This window comes from Lithobates pipiens, unplaced genomic scaffold, assembly GCF_037356315.1.
Source record: "Lithobates pipiens isolate NorthernLeopardFrog02 unplaced genomic scaffold, aLitPip1_a1.2 Scaffold_1, whole genome shotgun sequence".
In the NCBI taxonomy this organism is placed as follows: Eukaryota; Metazoa; Chordata; class Amphibia; order Anura; family Ranidae; genus Lithobates; species Lithobates pipiens.
Window position 1 is genome coordinate 138,205,149 of NW_027507685.1, and position 20,290 is coordinate 138,225,438.

At 42.1% G+C, this 20,290-nt stretch overlaps 1 protein-coding gene across 1 annotated transcript in view; it reads right to left on the bottom strand.

Moving 5' to 3' along the window:
• Window positions 1-761: 761 nt before the first annotated feature.
• Window positions 762-20,290, bottom strand: part of GTF3C5 (general transcription factor IIIC subunit 5) — a 52,829-nt gene continuing 33,300 nt past the window's right edge. The window contains exons 5-11 of the mRNA XM_077477554.1: window positions 17,728-17,832; window positions 13,258-13,372; window positions 11,565-11,645; window positions 10,414-10,511; window positions 6,577-6,659; window positions 3,478-3,620; window positions 762-2,383 (exon numbers count right to left, since the gene is read on the bottom strand). Of these exons, the coding sequence (XP_077333680.1) occupies window positions 2,181-2,383; window positions 3,478-3,620; window positions 6,577-6,659; window positions 10,414-10,511; window positions 11,565-11,645; window positions 13,258-13,372; window positions 17,728-17,832 (828 nt within the window). The 3' untranslated portion in view covers window positions 762-2,180. The remainder of the gene's footprint in view (window positions 2,384-3,477; window positions 3,621-6,576; window positions 6,660-10,413; window positions 10,512-11,564; window positions 11,646-13,257; window positions 13,373-17,727; window positions 17,833-20,290) is intronic.

Below are 20,290 nucleotides of genomic sequence, written 5' to 3' on the forward strand. Positions count from 1 at the left end.
GAACATTCTTCCCTCAGCCAGAACACTGAAGATGGGTCTTCCAGCATGACAATGACCTAAAACATACCACCAAGGTAACAAAGGAGTGGTTTAAGAAGAAGCACATTAAGGTCATGGAGTGGCCTAGTCTCCAGACCTTAATCCTATAGAAAATTTATAGAAGGAGCTGAAACTTTGAGTTGCCAAAAGACAGCCAAGAAACCTTATGGGTTTAAAGAAGATCTGTATACAAACCTGGCAACCACCTACAAGAAATGTCTTACCTCTGTGCTTGACAACAAGGTTATCACCACCAAGTCATGTTTTGCTTGGGGATCAAATACTTATTTTTCTCACTGAACTGCAACTCAATTTATAGCATATCTATCATGTGTTTCTTTTTCTGGATTTTTGGTTGATATTCTGTCTCTATCATCTGCAGCAGACCAAATATTTACTGGTGTGTGTGTGTGTGTGTGTGTGTGTGTGTGTGTGTGTGTGTGTGTGTGTGTGTGTGTGTGTGTGTGTGTGTGTGTGTGTGTGTGTGTGTGTGTGTGTGTGTATATAAAATGGGGCAAAAGTTGGCATCCCCCCTGTAATCTTGTCACACCCCTGAGTTGTAACAAAGTGTGAGTGCTGCTCACGATATATATACACAAAATAGATATTATTGTGTTCTTGCATCAAAGCCCACCCATGCCAGACCACTACATTGTGCCTGGGCACTTTTTAGTCAGTATAAATCTCTCTGGCTACAGTAGATTTGGCTTTACCAAGACCACTTCAAGCATTAAATATTTTATTAGAAAACTTAATAAAAGAACAATAGAAAAAAGAAACTTTTCATTCACGATACAAAAAAAAAAAAAAAAGAGAAGAAGTTATAAACAACATTTGCAAGTATATGAATGTTTTAGAAAGGTATATCCTCCTCATCAATACATTTTGACCATTCTAGCATAATGGACTTTGGGCAATTAGAAGGGTGACCATACTGTAATACAAGCTATGAAACTATCCAGTGTTGTCACCTTCCCTGCACACCACAGCTGTCAGAAAACTGGTATGCATTGTGACACTACCTCTTCCCATATTGGTCCAGCACTGGCACAGCTGAAAAAGAGGCAGGTCATTCCCACTGTCGTCAGATGACAGCCGGTTTCCCGTTTCCTAATAGCACAGTACTATCACACCAGCCTGGAGAACGCAGGAAAGGGACGATCTCCTGAACGCTGAAGCCTGCATAAACCAGCTGTATGGGAATAGGATAGCAGCCAGGTGACCACTAAAGTGTAAAAATGTAAGCGCTTAATAACAATAGCTTTTTTCTGACTTTATCTACAGTCAGTAATTATTAGGGTTTCCAACTGCTTTCAGGATCTGAAGGGTTGCAAGCATTGAGATGTATGTGTCTGTGGAAACATACTGAATTAAGTGCAACGAATGACACTTGTTGAAGGTCGGTGAGATACGCCAAGCTCACCTTCTGCTGCACCATATTGCACTCACCTGTTTTAGCAAATAAACCTGATGGTGTGATAAGATAGCAACTTTAGCGGCAAGCTTTGCGTGCGTAACAGATTTCATAGAAGACAATAAAAGCATCTGTTGCCAATGCAGTAAGAGCTGAAATCCCTGCTCAATGTCCCAGAACACTGAGAGGTCAGAAATGTTCCTTTTACCTTATTACTCTGTGCAAGAACTAGTGCAAATAAGTAATCTACAATAACTGGCCTCCTTTTTGTCCTATCAGTTTAGTAAAAAATAAAATAAAAAATCTGCATCTGTTGACAGGTATAAAGTGCAACCATACTTGCAGTGATTTTCATTGCCCTCACTCTACCTGAATGCATCTTCGGTTTTCTCATCAGCCAAATGATTTTCACTTTCTGGGGGCCCAAAGCTTGCCTGCTTCCTCCCAAATATTCCTACTGGCCAGTGAGCCAACCCATCATTGCAATGGGAAAATAGGAACATAAGAGCTCAGCCTGACCAGATTGGCCTGGGATGTAAAAAATGCTGCAGGTATGTGCTTACACCTCTAGATAACTGCACTAAAGTGAAAAAGCCACATCAAGCATTCATTTTCAGTGAAAATGCCTTCTCCTATGGTCTATTTAAGTGATGCTCACGTGACAAGCCCAAATGTAAATTCCTCAACCTCCTCTCTTCAGGTGATGTCAATTCAGCACCAATCAAAATCAGGTCTCAGTTCTAGATTCCTCCATAGGATCAGGCTGCTGGGTGTTATCCAACACATAATCCAGGAGTTCAGTCTCCATTTCATTCTCGCTGCCTTCAGAAGGATGGAATTCCTCTTCTTCCTCATCATCCTCCTCATCTCCAGACTCATAACTCAGCTGCTCCTTCTTGTCAGCAGAAGTGGATGGAGCAGGGAACAGGGCTAAGACAAAAAAAACAAACAAAAAAAAAAGTCTTAGAGTTAGTGTTGAATGGACAAAGAAAAAAAAAAAAAAAAAAAGAAAAGAAAAAAAGCACATCTCTGCAATACATGCACATTTTTAATGATCTATCGCTTTAAAAAGTACAGAAAATAGCTGATCTGCCAGAAATCCAGTGAACTCCTAAAATGCCCTTTAGGCAGACATTACAGTGGATCTGCTTTACTGAAATTGGAAGCAGCATTTTTGGCCCGGCCTGCTGGACTACAGAACAGGGCCTATCTCTGCCCATACCTGTCCCTCTCAATATGAATAGAATGATTTTTTGCTGCCTTGATTCCTTAAAGACTCCCCCACTTACACCTATGCAGGAAGATGCTTTGGAAGATGTAGTGCTGGAAGTATGCCCATCAAGTAGACTGACCTACCAGCTGCTCCTCCTGTAGGATATTTGCAAACCCGGTGACGTCACAAGGTGTAATAAAAGTGGTTTCTCACTTCAGGAACAAAATTTTAAGTGGATGCAAACCCAAATTTTTTTTTATTTTTAATTAAGTGTAATTAAGTTTAATTCTCATCCCCCCCTCCTTTCTTCTCCAGCTTTCCCAGGATTGGCTGCTCCACACCTCAGCATGATTGGGCATCCTTAAGTCATGTGGTGACTTTTTGGGGTTTTGACTGGATGTTAGTGATCGTAGCAGAAGTTCAGTGTAAGAAATACACAGGACAAAATGCATGTTGACAAGGAGTGTAGAGGTGGGCGAGGAGTCTGACATCACGACTCCACCCACAGAATCTGCAGTTTTTCGGGTCTCATAACAGACATTTGATAGGTAAGGATGCATGCAGGAAGCATGCATATCCTTATAGATAACCATTATGGCAGTAGTTTAGAAAGCCTGAGTGTGCGAAACTAAGTAGCATTTAATACAAAGGCTCACATTATGGCCACTGGCAAGACAAGCCAGACTGGGCTGCCCGCTCACCTGCTTGTAAGCAATATAGCTCTTATTTAAATTTTTTAGACTAAAAACTAAAAAAATTTTAAATATGGGTAGTCAGAATAAATAACAGCAATGATACAATGTCCTCCAACCTGGTCTCTTGGAGCGGATGATCTGCTTGATCATGAGGCACATGGAGTCTCTCAGCTGTTCGCTGGTCTTTGGAAGACACCAGCCATCCCGTTCGGTACATTCGGTCTCCGCTCCATCATTGCGCTTAATGATCTCCTGCAAACTGCAGATAACAGCATTATTAATGAGGCAATCCTTGGACAGCATTAAGCCCTGTGCATTATCCTGTAATGCAGGAGTTTTCAATTAAAAATATGAGAGGTTCTGGCCAGTATTTTTTTTCCAGCAGGGGGCTGAACCTCATGTTTGTGCTAAGACCTAGTACTGTAAAGATGTAGACATTTTATGTCTATCAAAAAATAAGCAACGTACAATTTCCATAGCATTTCGATAACATTTATTGTCAATTTTCAGTGTGTCCCTTACACAAGGTGTCAAAGCCAGAGTGCCTCCTTACATCAGGTGTCCCCATCACAGTACCCCCTTAGCAGTTAGCAACAGCCAGGCAGAGGGCAGGAGGCTGCAGGTGGATCAGGTTGCAGGTCTAGATACTGGAAGTTCCACTTCCATCCTCCTGTGATGCTGAGGGTAGAGCACGCACAATAATGATGTCAGGGTTTTTACAACCCATCACTGCAGAAGAGGGGGGGGGACCCGAGTGGTCCAGATAGAACGCTCACTTGGTCCAGGTCTGAACTGCAGACCTCCATTTAGTGTTGCTTGCTTTAGTGTATAGTGGCATCTGTCTTGTGCACAAGAGAAATGTTCTAATCACAGCCCCTACCCAATCTATATCTGCACTCACTGTCATTATGTCTATGCAGCTAAACAATTTGTCTGGAAGTATACAAAGGAAAGAAATGTACTGGTATCCCCAGCATCTTTTTTAGTCGTTTATGAAAGATATAATAAGTACATACCCAGGATGCTTCCCCTGACACAACTTTGTTAAAACAATTTCATTATGTATGTTTCAAGTTCAAATGCAGGGCTCCCTGCATCTACAGGTGACTTCCTGGGTCTCTAGTGGTCATACACATTGGTTCTGAATCTGTCCTCCTGTATATGGTCATCTCTCCTGCACAGAAAATCCCAGGTGAGCAAGTCTAGGAATGAGGGCATTCATGTTGCAGTGGGGATATATGAAGTGATTCTCACCAGCACAACATATTTGTACAAAAAGATCAGATTTATTATAAATCCACAGATTTATAAACAGGACAATTTAACTATGAGGTGCACCGAATAGAAATTTTAGTCCTGAAGCCGAAAATGTAGGATGCACTTAGCAGGAAAACCAAAAATTACAGTTTTTAGAAAATATTCATATTTTTATATATAAATGTATTATATTAGACTTTTTAAAGATCATCAATTTAAAATTAATATGAATTTATTGTTGCCCGTTATTGGCAACTTTAGTGCAAGAAAAGCTCAAGAAAAATGCAGTCTTTGACCATCTCTTGTATCATGTCTGCAATTGCTTACCTAAAGACATTGCAAATAGTATTAGCAAAATTACCATTCGGTCCACCTCTAGCAGACATGATACAGGAGACGGTCAGAGACTGCAGATCAATGCAGCCTCACCAGTGCCTGGATCACACAGCGGCAAACTACTGCTTTGTTACAGAGCTTGGATTTGATTTGCCTGGGTCAGGCAGCCGCTGTGACAAGGTCCGCTTCCTAGACCGGCTCGTATGATACATGTCACACTGATTCAATTTCCCGGCTTAGGAGCCTGATCTAGAAGGCGGGACTTTATTAGAGGGGCTGCCGAATAATTCAGATTAAAGCTCCGTAACACAGCGGGAGATCGCCGCTCTGCATGACACTCACAAGGAGAGGAGGGAGGGGAGCGAAGGACTCCGACAGGGGCACGCCAGGACTAAACCCCCACAATGTGTGTACCACCCCCTTTTTGGTGCCTTTTTTTATTTCAGTCACATGGAACAAACGCAACTTTTGACTGATACGTTTCAGCGGCTGAAATTTCAGTGCACCTCTAAATCCAACATTTTGGGCCTACTTTAGCTCCTTTCAGCAACCTATTGCCCGGTTACATTTTTTTGGGGGCACCAGCAGGTCACTACAACACCTGCTATAGTTGTGGCTTTTAACCCAGAGGTGTGCCACTGGTATACAATTCTTGCCAGTGGGGATGCACATGCAGGTAATGATGGGTCATGTAATAACCTACATATTAAAGCGTTTATTACCCCAACACCTCATATTCGTGATATTTGGCTGCTGTACCATGTGCTTGTATGAGAAAGTCCCCTGTTCTCTCTGTATTGCTTCCTTTGTGTGAAATTCCTGGTGTTCCTGCCAGTTCCTCTGCTTTCCTGTTAAAAACGGACCACACTAAGCAGGAAAGGACACCTTGGTTAGTGCTCTAGCTATGCCTGGAACTCGCTGTACTATTCTCCAATGATCAGTCTTGTCCTGACACACCCCCGTTGCACAGCCATTCACTGGGAAGCTCAGTGTTTTGCTGCTTTCCCCCCCAGCTCTTATGCAGCTGAGAACACTAGGAATGTGATCACTTATATAAAAAGGGAAAAAAGGTATTTATAATGTATTTTTATATCTATACAAAAATGTTTTTCCTTTCATTTCTATTTTAAAACAGAATGTGTTGTTTTAACACAGTGATCTCTTACAATCACTTTAATTGTTCATCCATTGCAATTACAATTGGGCAAAAATTTTAATTGGCTGCATATATTGATTTTCAGAGATTCTCACTTCAAAACACATTTTTTTAGTCCTGACTTTCTTTACCCTCATTAAAACAAAACGAAGGTTGAAAGAAAAAAAAAAAAAAAAAAACTCAACAGGAAATCTGTACAGCGGGAAATAAAGAGACAGTCACCGAAAAGACTGCTCAACTGACTGTCTCTGGCTTTATTATTTTGAGTGACTGACCCAACACAAGCATGCAGATAGGAAAGAAAGAGTGAAAGCAGAACTACCAATCTGTATACTTGTGCTGGGTCAATGCTTCTATAAGTAGTACTGAAAAGACTGAATTGGAAAAGGCAGCCAGGAAAGCAGCATTTTCCATAGCAGAGATTGCTAATAGCAGCCTCCCATTTCCTCAGTACAGTAGTGATTACCTCTCCACATGTATATCACATAGCTGGTAAAACATTTGCCGATATGGAGGCAAGCTGCCCTCCTGGAATATGTAAACAGAGTCCTGTATGACAGATGAGAAAAGGACAAAACGTAAGTGAAGAGATGCAAACATATTAAATAGGAACCCACAAACTGCAATTTTATTGTCCACACAATTACAGAGAGAAACATTTTCAGCATAACATTCAAAATATTTTTACACCAGCCTCTGCTCTCCCATGTGAGCTCAGTGTAATGTCCCTATCACAGTCACACACATGTAGTACACTAGTACTAATTCATTAACACATCATTATGAAAGCACCTGGAGGAAACCTATGCAAGCCTGTTGAACACAAACTCGAAGCACATAGTAGATTTTGATATGCCACCATCGTGCTGCGCACTGATATGCATTTCTACAGGAAAACAGGTTTTAAATGCCATCATTTATATAGTGTACGCACTGAAAAAAGTTAAAGGAGAAGTCTACCTTAACACTAAAATCTGTACATCTAAAAAGACATCCACAATCTAACCCTGAAAAGAAGAAATCAATATACAATACATACATGCGATCCAATTCCACGCTGAGCTGTCAGCAGTGGCTTTGCTGTAGAGGGGGGTGCAGAGAACACATATCCAACAAAGGAAGCCCCATAGTAAGTCTACGGGTGATGTCACTTCCCATTCAGTTCACAGCCATTGTAGGATGTGTCCTCTGCAGAGCTTCCGCCGCTGGAACCCAGATCGGATCAAAAAAAAAAAAAAAAGGGGGTATGTCTACTAATTTCTTCTTTACAGGGCTAGATAGGTTAGTGTTAGATTGTGGATGCCAGTAGATCAGGCATGTCCAAAGTCCGGCCCGCGGGCCAATCGCGGCCCGCGTTCCGGTTTCAGACGGCCCGTCTGGACATCTTCACATATATATCTTTTGTGGCCCCCAACGAACCCCCGTTCGCCGGGGGCCACAAAAGATAGATATGCTGGCTGCCATGGAGGGGGCGGGAACGAGTGCCGTGGATACAGGACAGTGTCCTGTGTAAAAGGAAGTCCCGTCCTGCACTGCCATTGGACAACCGTTTTGTCCATCACAGGAGGCGGGACTTTCAATTAAAGAGGCCTTCGATAGAAACAGGAGTTTCTCCTGTATGTCTGTCGGCGCTCATCCCGCCCCCCTCCCTGTCTCCTCCAAGGCTGCAGAACATGAATCAGGCTGCACCGATGGCAATGGTGAGTCTGCATTCATGGCAATGTGTGGGCTGCATTCATGGCAATATGGGGGCTGCATTCATGGCAATGTGTGGGCTGCATTCATGGCAATGTGGGGGCTGCATTCATGGCAATGTGGGGGCTGCATTCATGGCAATGTGGGGGCTGCATTCATGGCAATGTGGGGGCTGCATTCATGGCAATGTGGGGGCTGCATTCATGGCAATGTGGGGGCTGCATTCATGGCAATGTGGGGGCTGCATTCATGGCAATGTGGGGGCTGCATTCATGGCAATGTGGGGGCTGCATTCATGGCAATGTGGGGGCTGCATTCATGGCAATGTGGGGGCTGCATTCATGGCAATGTGTGGGCTGCATCCCTGGCAATGTGTGGGCTGCATTCCTGGCAATACGGTGGGGGCTGCATTCATGGCAATACGCTGGGGGCTGCATTAATGGCAATACGGTGGGGGCTGCATTCATGGCAATACGGTGGGGGCTGCATTCATGGCAATACGGTGGGGGCTGCATTCATGGCAATACGGTGGGGGCTGCATTCATGGCAATACGGTGGGGGCTGCATTCATGGCAATACGGTGGGGGCTGCATTCATGGCAATACGGTGGGGGCTGCATTCATGGCAATACGGTGGGGGCTGCATTCATGGCAATACGGTGGGGGCTGCATTCATGGCAATACGGTGGAGGCTGCATTCATGGCAATACGGTGGAGGCTGCATTCATGGCAATACGGTGGAGGCTGCATTCATGGCAATACGGTGGAGGCTGCATTCATGGCAATACGCTGGGGGCTGCAGATGGGCACTGACCCTTATTTTGCTTCTCATGTCTTTATTTAAAATGTAAGATTTTTATATTTTTTCCTGAGACTTCCTTTTTAAAGATAAGTTGTGTGGTATAAGCCGATTAAATACAGTATATCCAAATAACACACCCAAGCTCATCTGTTCACCACACACAGCAAAAAGGCAAGAGAATTCTTGTTGGGCCGTGTATTAGTGCTCGGAGGAACACACTTAGACCGAATTTTAATGGTTTAAAGAATGTCAGACAAAATGGTCGGCCCTCGAGCATGTTCACTTCATCAAATCTGGCCCTCTTTGAAAAAAGTTTGGACACCCCTGCAGTAGATATAGAGAATTTTAGTGTTAATTTAACGGATGCCTAGTAATTTAAATTACCAGTAATTCACACTGTAAATGTTGTGTAGTAATCTGACAGCTCTACTGAACACAAATACTCGTTCTATTTGACAAAATCATTTTGAGCTCCTGGAATGTTTCCAAATTTACAATGAGCCTTGTATAGATTAATACATCTGTATTAGCTTATAAAAAAGGTAGGGAATTACCACAGATTCATCTAATATAAAAAAGGCAGTGATGTCAGATCAGAGGTCATTCATGCATGCATGCATGCAAAAAAAAAAAAGGTCATGGCCTTTTTTTTTTTAACTTTGGTATATACGGACATATTAGGCATATATTTTGTGCAATGTTTAAAAAGTACCCTTATCAGATTTATTATTGTAAATTGAACAAAAATGTGAACATTTCAAAAACGTGTTATTAGTCAATGTATGTGTTTTTAAAGGATAAGTTCACCTGTCAAAAAAATAAAAGCACATATTTTTGCAATAAATGTGCATTTATAATTTTTTTATACTGTAAATCATGGCAACCGCGATCAGCTATTATCAGGTGCAATGCCAGGATCCTGCAGACTGTCAGCTGTTTTCCACTACCTCTCCTGTATGGTCAGATAGTTACTCAACAGCAGGAAGAATCAATGGACTACGAGAGCGCTCATCAGCACCCTCGCAGTACATTGAGAACTACAAGCTGTCTGCCGCAGCGGCCAACATTACTTGTAGTTCATTCATTCACAGGAAACTGTGAATGAATGACACGGCTGTATGAGGGCTTTTCAAAAAGTGACAGTGGGTGCAGAGATCCCTGCCACTATCACAGAGTGGGAAGCACTGGCAACAGGATGTGGGTGTATAGGAGCATGTTACACCATAAAAAATGGGCGTAACATATAACATTATGCTCTTAAAAGGTGAATATATCCCTTAAACATTGCATTATCCTTTTTCAAAATATTCTCAGTACATCAAAGAAATTACCCAACAGCTGCGGCCTGCAAGGTTTTTTAACCTCATGTTATAACTGGCATGATGATCACATGATCGTAAACCATGCTGATGGGTTCCTGATTGCTAGTGGAGACCCAGAGTGACAGTGTGGTCTCCTAGCTAGAAACACATCATGCTGAGAGCATTCATTTACAGATTATGTTGTGATCCAGTTGAGTGCTATAGAAGATCCAGTACTGTTCTGTTAGCCTCACAGATGGATGAGGGAAAAATCCATCTGAATACCGATTTAGGGGTCAGCAGTTTATGACATGCCTCTAGCCACGGAGCTCTCCGATTGGACCAGACTGATGCTAAACTGCTTATCCCTGTAACCAATATCATAAAATAGGTACATTTTAATAGTTCTTTAGATGTGTATAACTTGCATAAATCTCATACCTGTGGTTTTGGTGCATTTTACATTTCCTCTTAAATGAGCCAAACACAAGAAAACGGGCACTTACCTTCAGTTTATACTTGTTGGATGGGATCTTTTTACTCCCTTGGATGTTGGAAGCTGCCAGTCCTTGGGTCAGGTCCTGCACACTGATTGGCTGTGGTACTAAATGGGCCAAGAAAAATAAGTTTAATAAAAACTCTGTATGCATTTTCTATAGAAACCAATCCAATTCTTCCTTTTAGTTTGCAGCCCGTGCCAGAAAAGTGACAGCTCAAACCAGGGGCTACTACATTGGGCTGTCATTGAGACAGATTGAATTGGATTTCATAAATCAAGGTCACTTAGTCAGTGACAAGGATCTGTACCATCAACACAAAATATAGGTTTAGATGCACTTTAAATTATGCCCAAAGAGCTAGCATCAAACTATCATGCTGCATTTTCCCAAGAGGTCTGTACACTTTGGGAATATTTTCTGGTGCACACAGAATCTGGTGCAGCTGTGCATACTAACCAATCAGCTTCAGCTTGTTCAATTAAGCTTTGACAATAAAACATGAAAGCCGATTGGTTACTATGCACAGCTGCAGCAGATTCTGTGCGCACCAGTTTTTAGTAAACGTCCTCCTTTCCATCTGATGGAAAGGGGGACGTTTCCATGAGATGGAAAGCAATCATTTGCGGTCAAAGGAAGGCTCTATATTTTATCAAAAGATATACAGTCTCAAAACAGCTGGTATGTAACAGTAACCATGAAGAAGAGATCTGTAGCAGTTACAATATTATCTGCTTATTTTCTCTGGCTATTTGTAGCTGGCTATGCTGCCCATTAAAGTAGATTCAAGCCACTGATGAGCCAAGATCATCAAAAGCATTACTGGATAACAGACATGAGCATAGAAGCTAGGGATTCATATCAATTGATTAGTGGCAGAGCTGCTAGTCACAATCACTCTGACATGACCTATTCATGACTGCAAGTCAAGTCATATCCTCAGTCAGTCAGTGCAGACACCCCCCCCCCCCCCCATTAGGAGCTGATCGGGGCATCATATGACACCCAGTCAGGATAACAGAACCACTTTCTGGCCGTCATTTTGTTATATGGTGGGAAGTGGTTTTACAACCCCTGATCTACTGTAAGTAATAGGGTACTTATGATTGGAGTCAGGTCAATTTAGGTTTACCAGAAATAGATATAATAAGACGGCTCACCTGGTTTCTTCAAAGTGATAGGCAGGCTGTAATTGTATGTGCTACGCTTGGCTTTTACAGGCATCTCATTTGGGGCGTACCCTGCACAAGACACAAAGACATGCGGTCACGTAACCTCTTGTACTGTATTTAGAGGAGGCATGATTAATGCAATACATCATTAAATAATTGAACATTGATTTTTAATGCAACTAACAAGGGTACATGGAATTGACCAGGAATCAGCCTTTTGCAATCCCCTATACAGCCGCATTGAGGCTGGGAGCGGTATGGAAAGGACCAGAAGCCAATCAGGTGTGTTGCATGGACATATGCTGACAAGGAACAGCAGAGAGCAGAGAGATGACCTCATTGCGCTGCACTTTCACTCTTTAGTCAGCTGGCTGAGGGTGGAGACAGGACTCCATTGCATCCCTTTTACAACCTATAACTGCAACAGAGCAACTGGTGTCGTCCGCCTGGCTGCCCTATCAGGCAGGGCTGTATAAATCTCAGAAAAGGATGAACAGAAATATGAATCCTTTTAAAGACATCTCTCGTTATTGTAATATAACTGTGTATATTGCCTGAAATTCTATGTCTACTTAACCTTTCCATACACCACACCATCCCCGACTTCTTTTTTGGTCTAACACCACAGGCACTTTAGGGTGGATAAGTATTCTGTCATTCCGCTAATTTTCCTGTTTGCACACCTCTCTTTGGGGGCACATCTTCATGCAAACTGGGCTCACTATTCCAGCACACAGGGGTATTCACACATCATTACATGAACACCACTCTGTCATGGAAGAATGTCATAAGAAGTAGATGAAAACGCAGTGACATCATTGGACTGGTAAGAAGAAATTAAAATAATATGCATTTGGGGGCGGGGAATCCAGGGGTTTCTTTACTATACAAATTCTAACAGCTGCTTGACTGGTCATATGTCATGTCGTGATCTCCCTCCTGTCCCATAGCTTTCTTAAAAATAAAAAAAAATAAAAGATTCTTTGGCGGCCGATAAAGTAGGACAGGGCATGGCACACAGCGCAATCATGCAAGCTCTGTCTGTGTTTTGCATAACATGGAACCTTAGGTTTTGAGAAATAATTAAAAGATGCAAACATGTACTTGTTGCCTGCTTCATGGATGGTCAGGAAGAGAAGACAATTTGTCAGGTGAGCAGAGCCCAGATGGTCACTTTTTGAAAATAGTGTGAAAATGCATTGCAGCTTAACAGCTAACTGTAATTAGAAACGCCAAGCTGAATATAATAAAGGTCCTATATCCCCCTTATAACAGAAATGTGTTTCCTTTGCTGAGAAAGAAAAGTAGAATTTATGATTGAGCGGACATTCCATGTCACTTAATCAACTTTACAGGAACTGTGTTTACAATACTAACGCTTTAAGAAAAAGAAAGTTATAGTAACAAGATCCTCCTGTTATGGTGGTGATGTACAGAAGGCAGGGCATACATGTCCATGGTAATGGTGCATCTCCATAATGACAGATATTAGAAATTATACCTTACCTTATATTGACCAGGGTGAGTAATTAGGCCACATAGGTGCTTAATATATTAATTATCTATTCTCCCATGTGAACATAGCACTGCTGGAAGACTAAAATTTGTACAAACAACCATTGAGGTGAAAAACCCCTTTTGATTACAAGGCCACGTCTGCCCACCTATCAGGTACAATTACCATATTTCATCCCACAGCGGATCCGGAAATCAAGTACTTGGTACATTTTAGCTTCTGGGTTTTTCCGGGGGTCGTAGCCAAAGCGCACCCACAGACTTCTCCAAGGGCCTGTCAACTGAGATCAAAAGTCAGAAAGTAAGCAAAACTGAAAAAATATTAACTTGTACTGCCTACACAAATACTAAGCACCATACAAAGACAAGCAAGATGTCTCCTTACTGCACACACCGCGTACTAAATTGGCCTTGGCACAGTAGGAAAAAAACAAACAAAAAAAACAAACAAACACACACACACACACGTGTGACTTAGCTAAGAGCAGTGGGGCTTGTCATCAGAAAAACCTAATCACGAGAATGCTATATCACCTCATTTTTACTTATACTGAGGGTGTACCTCCTTTTCTGACACAAAGAATGTGCCGCTGGATGGCAGACAGAGAAGCAGTACCAAGGCAGCAAAATGCACCAAAATAAATCAATACCATTTACAATAAATGACAATCTCTGTGGTACATCAGCAGGACAGAACTTGTAACTCAGATTGAGAATGGAACACGGGAATGCACCGATACAGAAAGCAAACTTCAGATGTTTTAGGAATGACAAAGTCATAGGAAAAACTCCCAAGGGACAGAACTGTGAATGTGACATTTACCAAACATTCACTGCAGGTGAACCTTATGTAAGTTTTCTAAATTACAGGAAATGATGAATGGTGAAGGCCATGTGAGTGTTACAATCACTGGTGTAAAATATGCCATTAAAACAAGAGTTAGACTGGGGATCAAAGGTTAGGACGAAATACAAAACTAAGGGTAGCTGCACAGGTGTGGATGTTTCACACACTGGCAGAGAAACCACAAACCTTCTTGGATCGCATTGCCTCCAAGACCTGCTGTGAAGTTCTCTTTGCTTTGGCAGAAAATGCAGAACATGTGCAGTAAAAATACCCATTTCCATTTGCTCAAATAATGATTGGCGTCTTAAAGCTTAACACTTCTGTAATAAGCCAGAGGCACTTTTTACCCTTTTCTTGAAAATGACATATTGGGGTTCATTACCTGTGAAGACAAGGGCATGTATGGCCACGTTTACTGAGGATCCGAGGTCTGTATTGTTTACACCACACTGCTAACATTGTGTTCTTTGATTTTACCCTGTAACTATCTTTTTTTGTATTGTATTGGTATACAATTTCATTGTTTGGAATGAACGTCCTGATTCTCTGATTTGCTTTTAAATATTTTCTGACCTGGCACAAGTACTGAATCCAGAGCCAGTCAAGATACTAGTGTGCTCACAAATTGAATCCAACACATTTCCTTCAGGACAGATTAACTAGGTTATGTCTGGAAAAGGGACCTAAGGCAGGCCATAGATGATACAATTTTCTTTGCTTCCATCAGGGTGGAAGCAAAGAAAATAGCTTGGTTCCCCCATCAACAGTTAGTATTGATAGGGGAATCCCTCAAATGGAGCCATTGTGTTATGCTGGCAGAACACAATGATCAATGCTGGCAGTGATCACATGAAAAAAACCGACCGCCTGGTTGCACTGAAGTCAATCAATGGATCGACTTCAAGTACAACCAGCCTACCCATAAGGAGGATCGAATCTCAGCTGGTCCCCGCTAATCCATCTGGCATTCAATCCATCCATCCATGGCTGGCTTTAACATGGCTAAAACAAAGTGGAAATTGTTTTAGCCAGCCATATAGGTCATCATTTTAATGTTTACCACAAAAAGTGATGCTGATGTCACAACGGATTGTGTCCAAAAGTCTACAAAACGATCAAACCCAGAGAGGTTAGACGCCCTGTGATACTATGTGACAAATGATGATAACTAACATTAAAATAAATATGGCAGAAGAAACCAATTATGAGCCCATCAAGTGCAAACAAAACAGTGCACAGTACCCCTGGGGGATGAGGCTATTTGGTGAGTGCATTCACAATAGGAGTATGGATAAGAAACACCAACACGTTGTCACTTAAATGAGAAGATTCTGAGAAAACATTTTCTCAGAAAGCACTGGACACTTTTTTGAGCACAAGTCACTTTGTTTTTTTGCACTTGATGGGATCATAATTGGTTTCTTTTGTCATATTTATTTTATGTTAGGCCCCTTTCACACATGTGGACCGCATGTCCGTATTTCCTCCATCCGTTTGCCGATGAAATACAGACATACATGCATCTCTATGGGTTAGCGGGTGTCTGCGGATGAACATCCGCAGACACCCAATATCGTCCGCCTCCGCTATTGTCCGATTCTGCAGACGGAGGAAAATCCTATTTTTCTATCCGTCTGCAGAGCGGATCGGATGAACACGGACAGACGGTCTGTGTTCATCCGATCCCCCATAGAGGAGAGCGGAGAGCTGACAGGGTGGTCCCTGCACAGTGTGCCGGGACCGCCCCGTTATCCGCCAGCTCAGCGGGGACAACGGAGCGATCACCGCTGAGCAAGCGGATCATCACTGGGCAGATCATTACCGATCCGTCCTGTGTGAAAGGGGCCTTATAGAGTTTTCATCATTTGTCACATAGTATCACAGGTTGTCTAACAATCAGTTGCGACATCAACATCACTTTTTGCGGTTGTACCTACCAGAGGGTACAACACACCAAATAATATTTTTATAGGTTTACACATAAACCCACTAAATTGCACTAGCACATATTCAAGAGTATATATATATATATATATCTCTCACCACATAGAGAAGTAACTTGGCAGCTGTTACATTGATTATCAAATCCAGCAGAAGAAGTTTTTTTTTCCCCCATTCCCTGCGGGAATATATCACAGTACGGATTTATATCCTACACCGGCCGAGGGTATAACACATTAAAGTTTTGACACTTTGAGAATAAGGTTTTAGCATTACACTCGTTTTACTTACAGGAAAGTATTTTCCATATCAAAGGCAATCACACTGGTGCAAAGGGGTATTGCACAGAGGGTGTAGCACAGTTAGCACACTCTCATTATAGGTGCCACATTTCCTACCTTTTATTACCCTGGCTTAATATACATTCACTGGCTTAGATCGTTTTGACTTAAAGGTCATTTCCTTTTTGGTGTTGCACCTTGCAGAGAGTGTAACATACTGAACACCAGCATATTAATCCAGTAAAATGTATTTGTTATAGGGAATTTCTTCCTTTAAAGTTTTATTTATTTAGCGCTGCACTCTGCAGAGGGTGCAACACAAAAGTACCACCTTATCAAGTTTAAGACCCCTTACACACTGTGCTGTCCATAGCGTCGGCAGTAAAACGCAATATTTTTAGCGGTGTTTTACCGTCGGATTTGCGGCGCATGTTGGTCGCTAGCTGAGTGCTTTTCCCCCCCGCTACCAGTCGAGAAAGGGTTAAACCCGCCCGCAATAGTGGTGTTGCCGGCGGTATAGCCGCGCTGTCCCACTGATTTAATTGGGGAGCAGCAGTGAAGGAGCGGTAAACACACCGCTCCTAAGAAGCTGCTGGCAAGACTTTTCCTGAAGCCCTGCCAGCGCACCGCTCCAGTGTGAAAGCCCTCGGACAATGGAGCAGACGTTTGAGGGTGGATTGCAGCTGCTATTTTTAACGCTATAGCACCTGCAAAACGCCCTCAAAGTGAAAGAGGTCTTAGAGTTAAACACTCAAGTGTTTTCTAAATGAAACAGCGCCACACGTACACTCCTTTTAAACGAATTCAAGTGTACTTCACTTAGGTCACAGTATATTAGTAGGGGCAGCAGTTCATTCCCAAAGGTTATCTGCTTGTACTTTTTCCCCTGTGAGGAATAACCCATAAAACTTTTTCATTCAAGATCTTGCATGGAGCCCCAGACCAAGGGAGATTGACAGTTATTGTGTTACTTCCATTTCTGAATAATTGCACCAACTGTTGTCGCCCTTTCATCAAGTTGCTTGGCAATGATCTTGTAGCCCATTCCAGCCTTGTGCAGGTCTACAATCTTGTCCCCGACATCCTTGAACAGCTCTTTGGTCTTGGCCATGGTGGGGAGATTGGCATCTGATTGATTGCTTCTGTAGACAGGTGTCTTTTTTACAGGTAACAAGCAGAGATTAGGAGCACTCCCTTTAAGAGTGCTCCTAATCTCAGCTCGTTACCTGTATAGAAGAGACCTGGGAGCCAGAACTCTTGCTGATTGATCAAATATTTATTTTACTCATTAAAATGCAAATCAATGTATAACTTTTATGAAATGCGTTTTTTTTATATATTTTTGCTATTCTGTTTCTCATTGTTAAAATAAACCTACCAATAAAATCATAGCCCGATTATTTCTTTGTCAGTGGGCAAACATACAAAATCAGCAGGGGATCAAATACTTTTTTCCCCTCACTGTAGATAGTGTCCCAGGTGATATTTGTAGCCCCAGACTCAAGACAAGGCAGGTGCTAACTGAATTAATGCCATGAACAGAAAATGCATACATCCTGGTACTCACCATATAATATGCCATATATGGTAAAAGTAACTTCAGCTTGTCGGGGTGAACGCTGACATTGGCCTTTATTGCATTTCGGGACCATATTGGACGGATGCTGAAAAGCTGAAAAATATAATTTAAATTCTTCAAGCATGTAAACATAGCAGTACCTTCATATCCTACTCATCACCCGTTTCAAACACGCTCTTTGTCCCCAAAACATGCAACCCAAGCAGACCAAATAACATGGTTACCGATAGCAAGTTTTGACTTTTTCACCCAAAAATCAGCAGCTAAGCCCTTCTCTCCCTCTCGAATAGCCATACACGCTTAGACTACTCTCATTCAGCTCTAGGAGTTGACAGAGAAATCAATAGATTCCCCCATTCACGCTAAACAGGCTCAATAGAAGTACCTTCACTGGCGACGGCTGTTGGAAAACCCAGTGATTGCATCTCATAGGTCATGATGCAGTCACTTTTCAGCCAACAATTTTCTGTTTCAATATTTTTATTGAAAAGTTGAATAAACAGAAATAAACAAGAGACTACAATCTGCTCCTTGTGCGCCCTCGCAGGGGCTTCAGACAACAATTTTCATCCCACCTTCTACGCTTGTGAAATAAACTTGTGTTAAGTGGTCAAAAGGGCCACCTATTGCCAATTCAGGTGAAATCAGCTGAAACTGCAGCCGTTGTTTGACCAGCAATACCTCCCCCCCAGTATGGCCAGTGAATCACTTCCCCGTCTACGGATATATGCAGAGAGAAGTGACACATGCCTGCCACAGAAGGGAAGGGGTGTCTTAGATGCAGCCCCGTCACTACAGGACAGGCAAAACAAGCAATTGCTTGGGGCCCCAGCCGCACCGCTTCCTATAAGCTGCAGCCTGTAGCATCATCAAGACCCATTTAGTAATAAAAATATGGTAGCTTGCTGACCATAATAAAAAAACGATTACCATAGCTTTGCATGCGGGGGGCCCCCAAATTCCTGCTTACATGTAGGTTGTGATTAACAGATTGACAAAATATATCTCTATGCTGTGCATGAAATGGCAGCACACAGTTGGAGAACAACAGTCTATGGCAATTTATACAACTACAGAAGGGGTGGCCTGAGAACAACCACGATAAGGTTATGATAAGTATTCAGACCCCTTCTTATTTCCTTCTTTTTTTTTTCCAAATTTTTCAAACTATTCAAATATAGACTGTTCAACATAATAAAAACAACATTTCTTTACAAATACTCTTCCTTATCCCTCACCCGCCCCCCCCCCCCCCCCCCCTCACTCGGTCCTTACCCAGAGAGTTTTTCTAACATTCAAGCAACTTCAAAATAGCTTTCAGTTTTTCGAAATTGTATCCAGGGTCGCCATTTATTCTGATATCTCTCTTCTAAATTATCCAATTTAAACATTGTCTCTTCAATATTTCGTATACTTTCTAATCTTTCTACCCACTCTTTCATGAATGGAGGGTCGAGATTCCTCCATCTTCGCGGGATCAGAGCCTTAGCAGAGTTCAATAAGCCAGGGACCAGGGAATGCGCACTCTCTCTCTCTCCTTTTTCCGGGTCGTGAAATAAACATACCCAGGGATCTCTCCTAATCCCTTCTCCTGTTATTTCAAAAATCGCTTTTATGATTTTCTCCCAGAATGGGGCACTCCCACCATAAATGAGCAAAAGTACCCACCACTGAACAACCTCTCCAGCACGTTGAGGGGGTCTCACTCCTAATTTTATTTCCTTGCTGTGGGGTTATATACCACCTTGTTAAGAGTTTATATGACATCTCTCTAGTTTGTGAGTCTTTAGCTACCGAGCAGGTCCATCTAATGATCCTATTTCTATGGAGGTCATTATCTAAAGATCCAATTTCCCTTTCCCACTTCTCCAAATATGGGGGGTACTTTTGCTCTCCTACATCTGTTAGGATTTCATATATTTTTGAAATCCTTTTTACCAGGCAATGACAGTTCTCTACCAACTTCTCTAGTGGTCCAAGTTGCTCCTTACCCCGTAGTGGTTGTGTTAAAGACTGAGTAAAATAATGTAACTGTGAATATCTCCATTTGTCTAGTGGCTTGTGTCCCCACTTCCCTATAATTTCCTCATATGTGCACATCCTATTTCCTTCCATAACATCCTGTAGCTTAATATTGTCTTTTTTAGCCCATCTACTATAATATACGTGTTCCTCTTGACCTGGTAAAAAAAATTTAGTGTCCAATAGTGGGATTAGTGGTGAGTTGTGTTCCCAATTATGTCTCTTATTTATTGTGTCCCAAATTCGAAGTAAACCTTTTGTCAATAAATTTGTGCCATTCCCTAATTCTCTATATTTTGCAGGTATCCATATTATCTCCCCTAATTCCCTTCTACTTAACTTTATTTCTAATTCCACCCAATCCTTCCCCTTTTTATTATGTATCCAATCTGTGATTCGTGAAATTGCTATAGCCTCGTAGTACCTTTTAAAATCGGGCATTGCTAACCCTCCTCTATCTTTGCTTCTTGTCAGGATATTAAGAGCAACCCTCGCCGCTTTTTTTTTCCATATGAATCTTTTAATCATA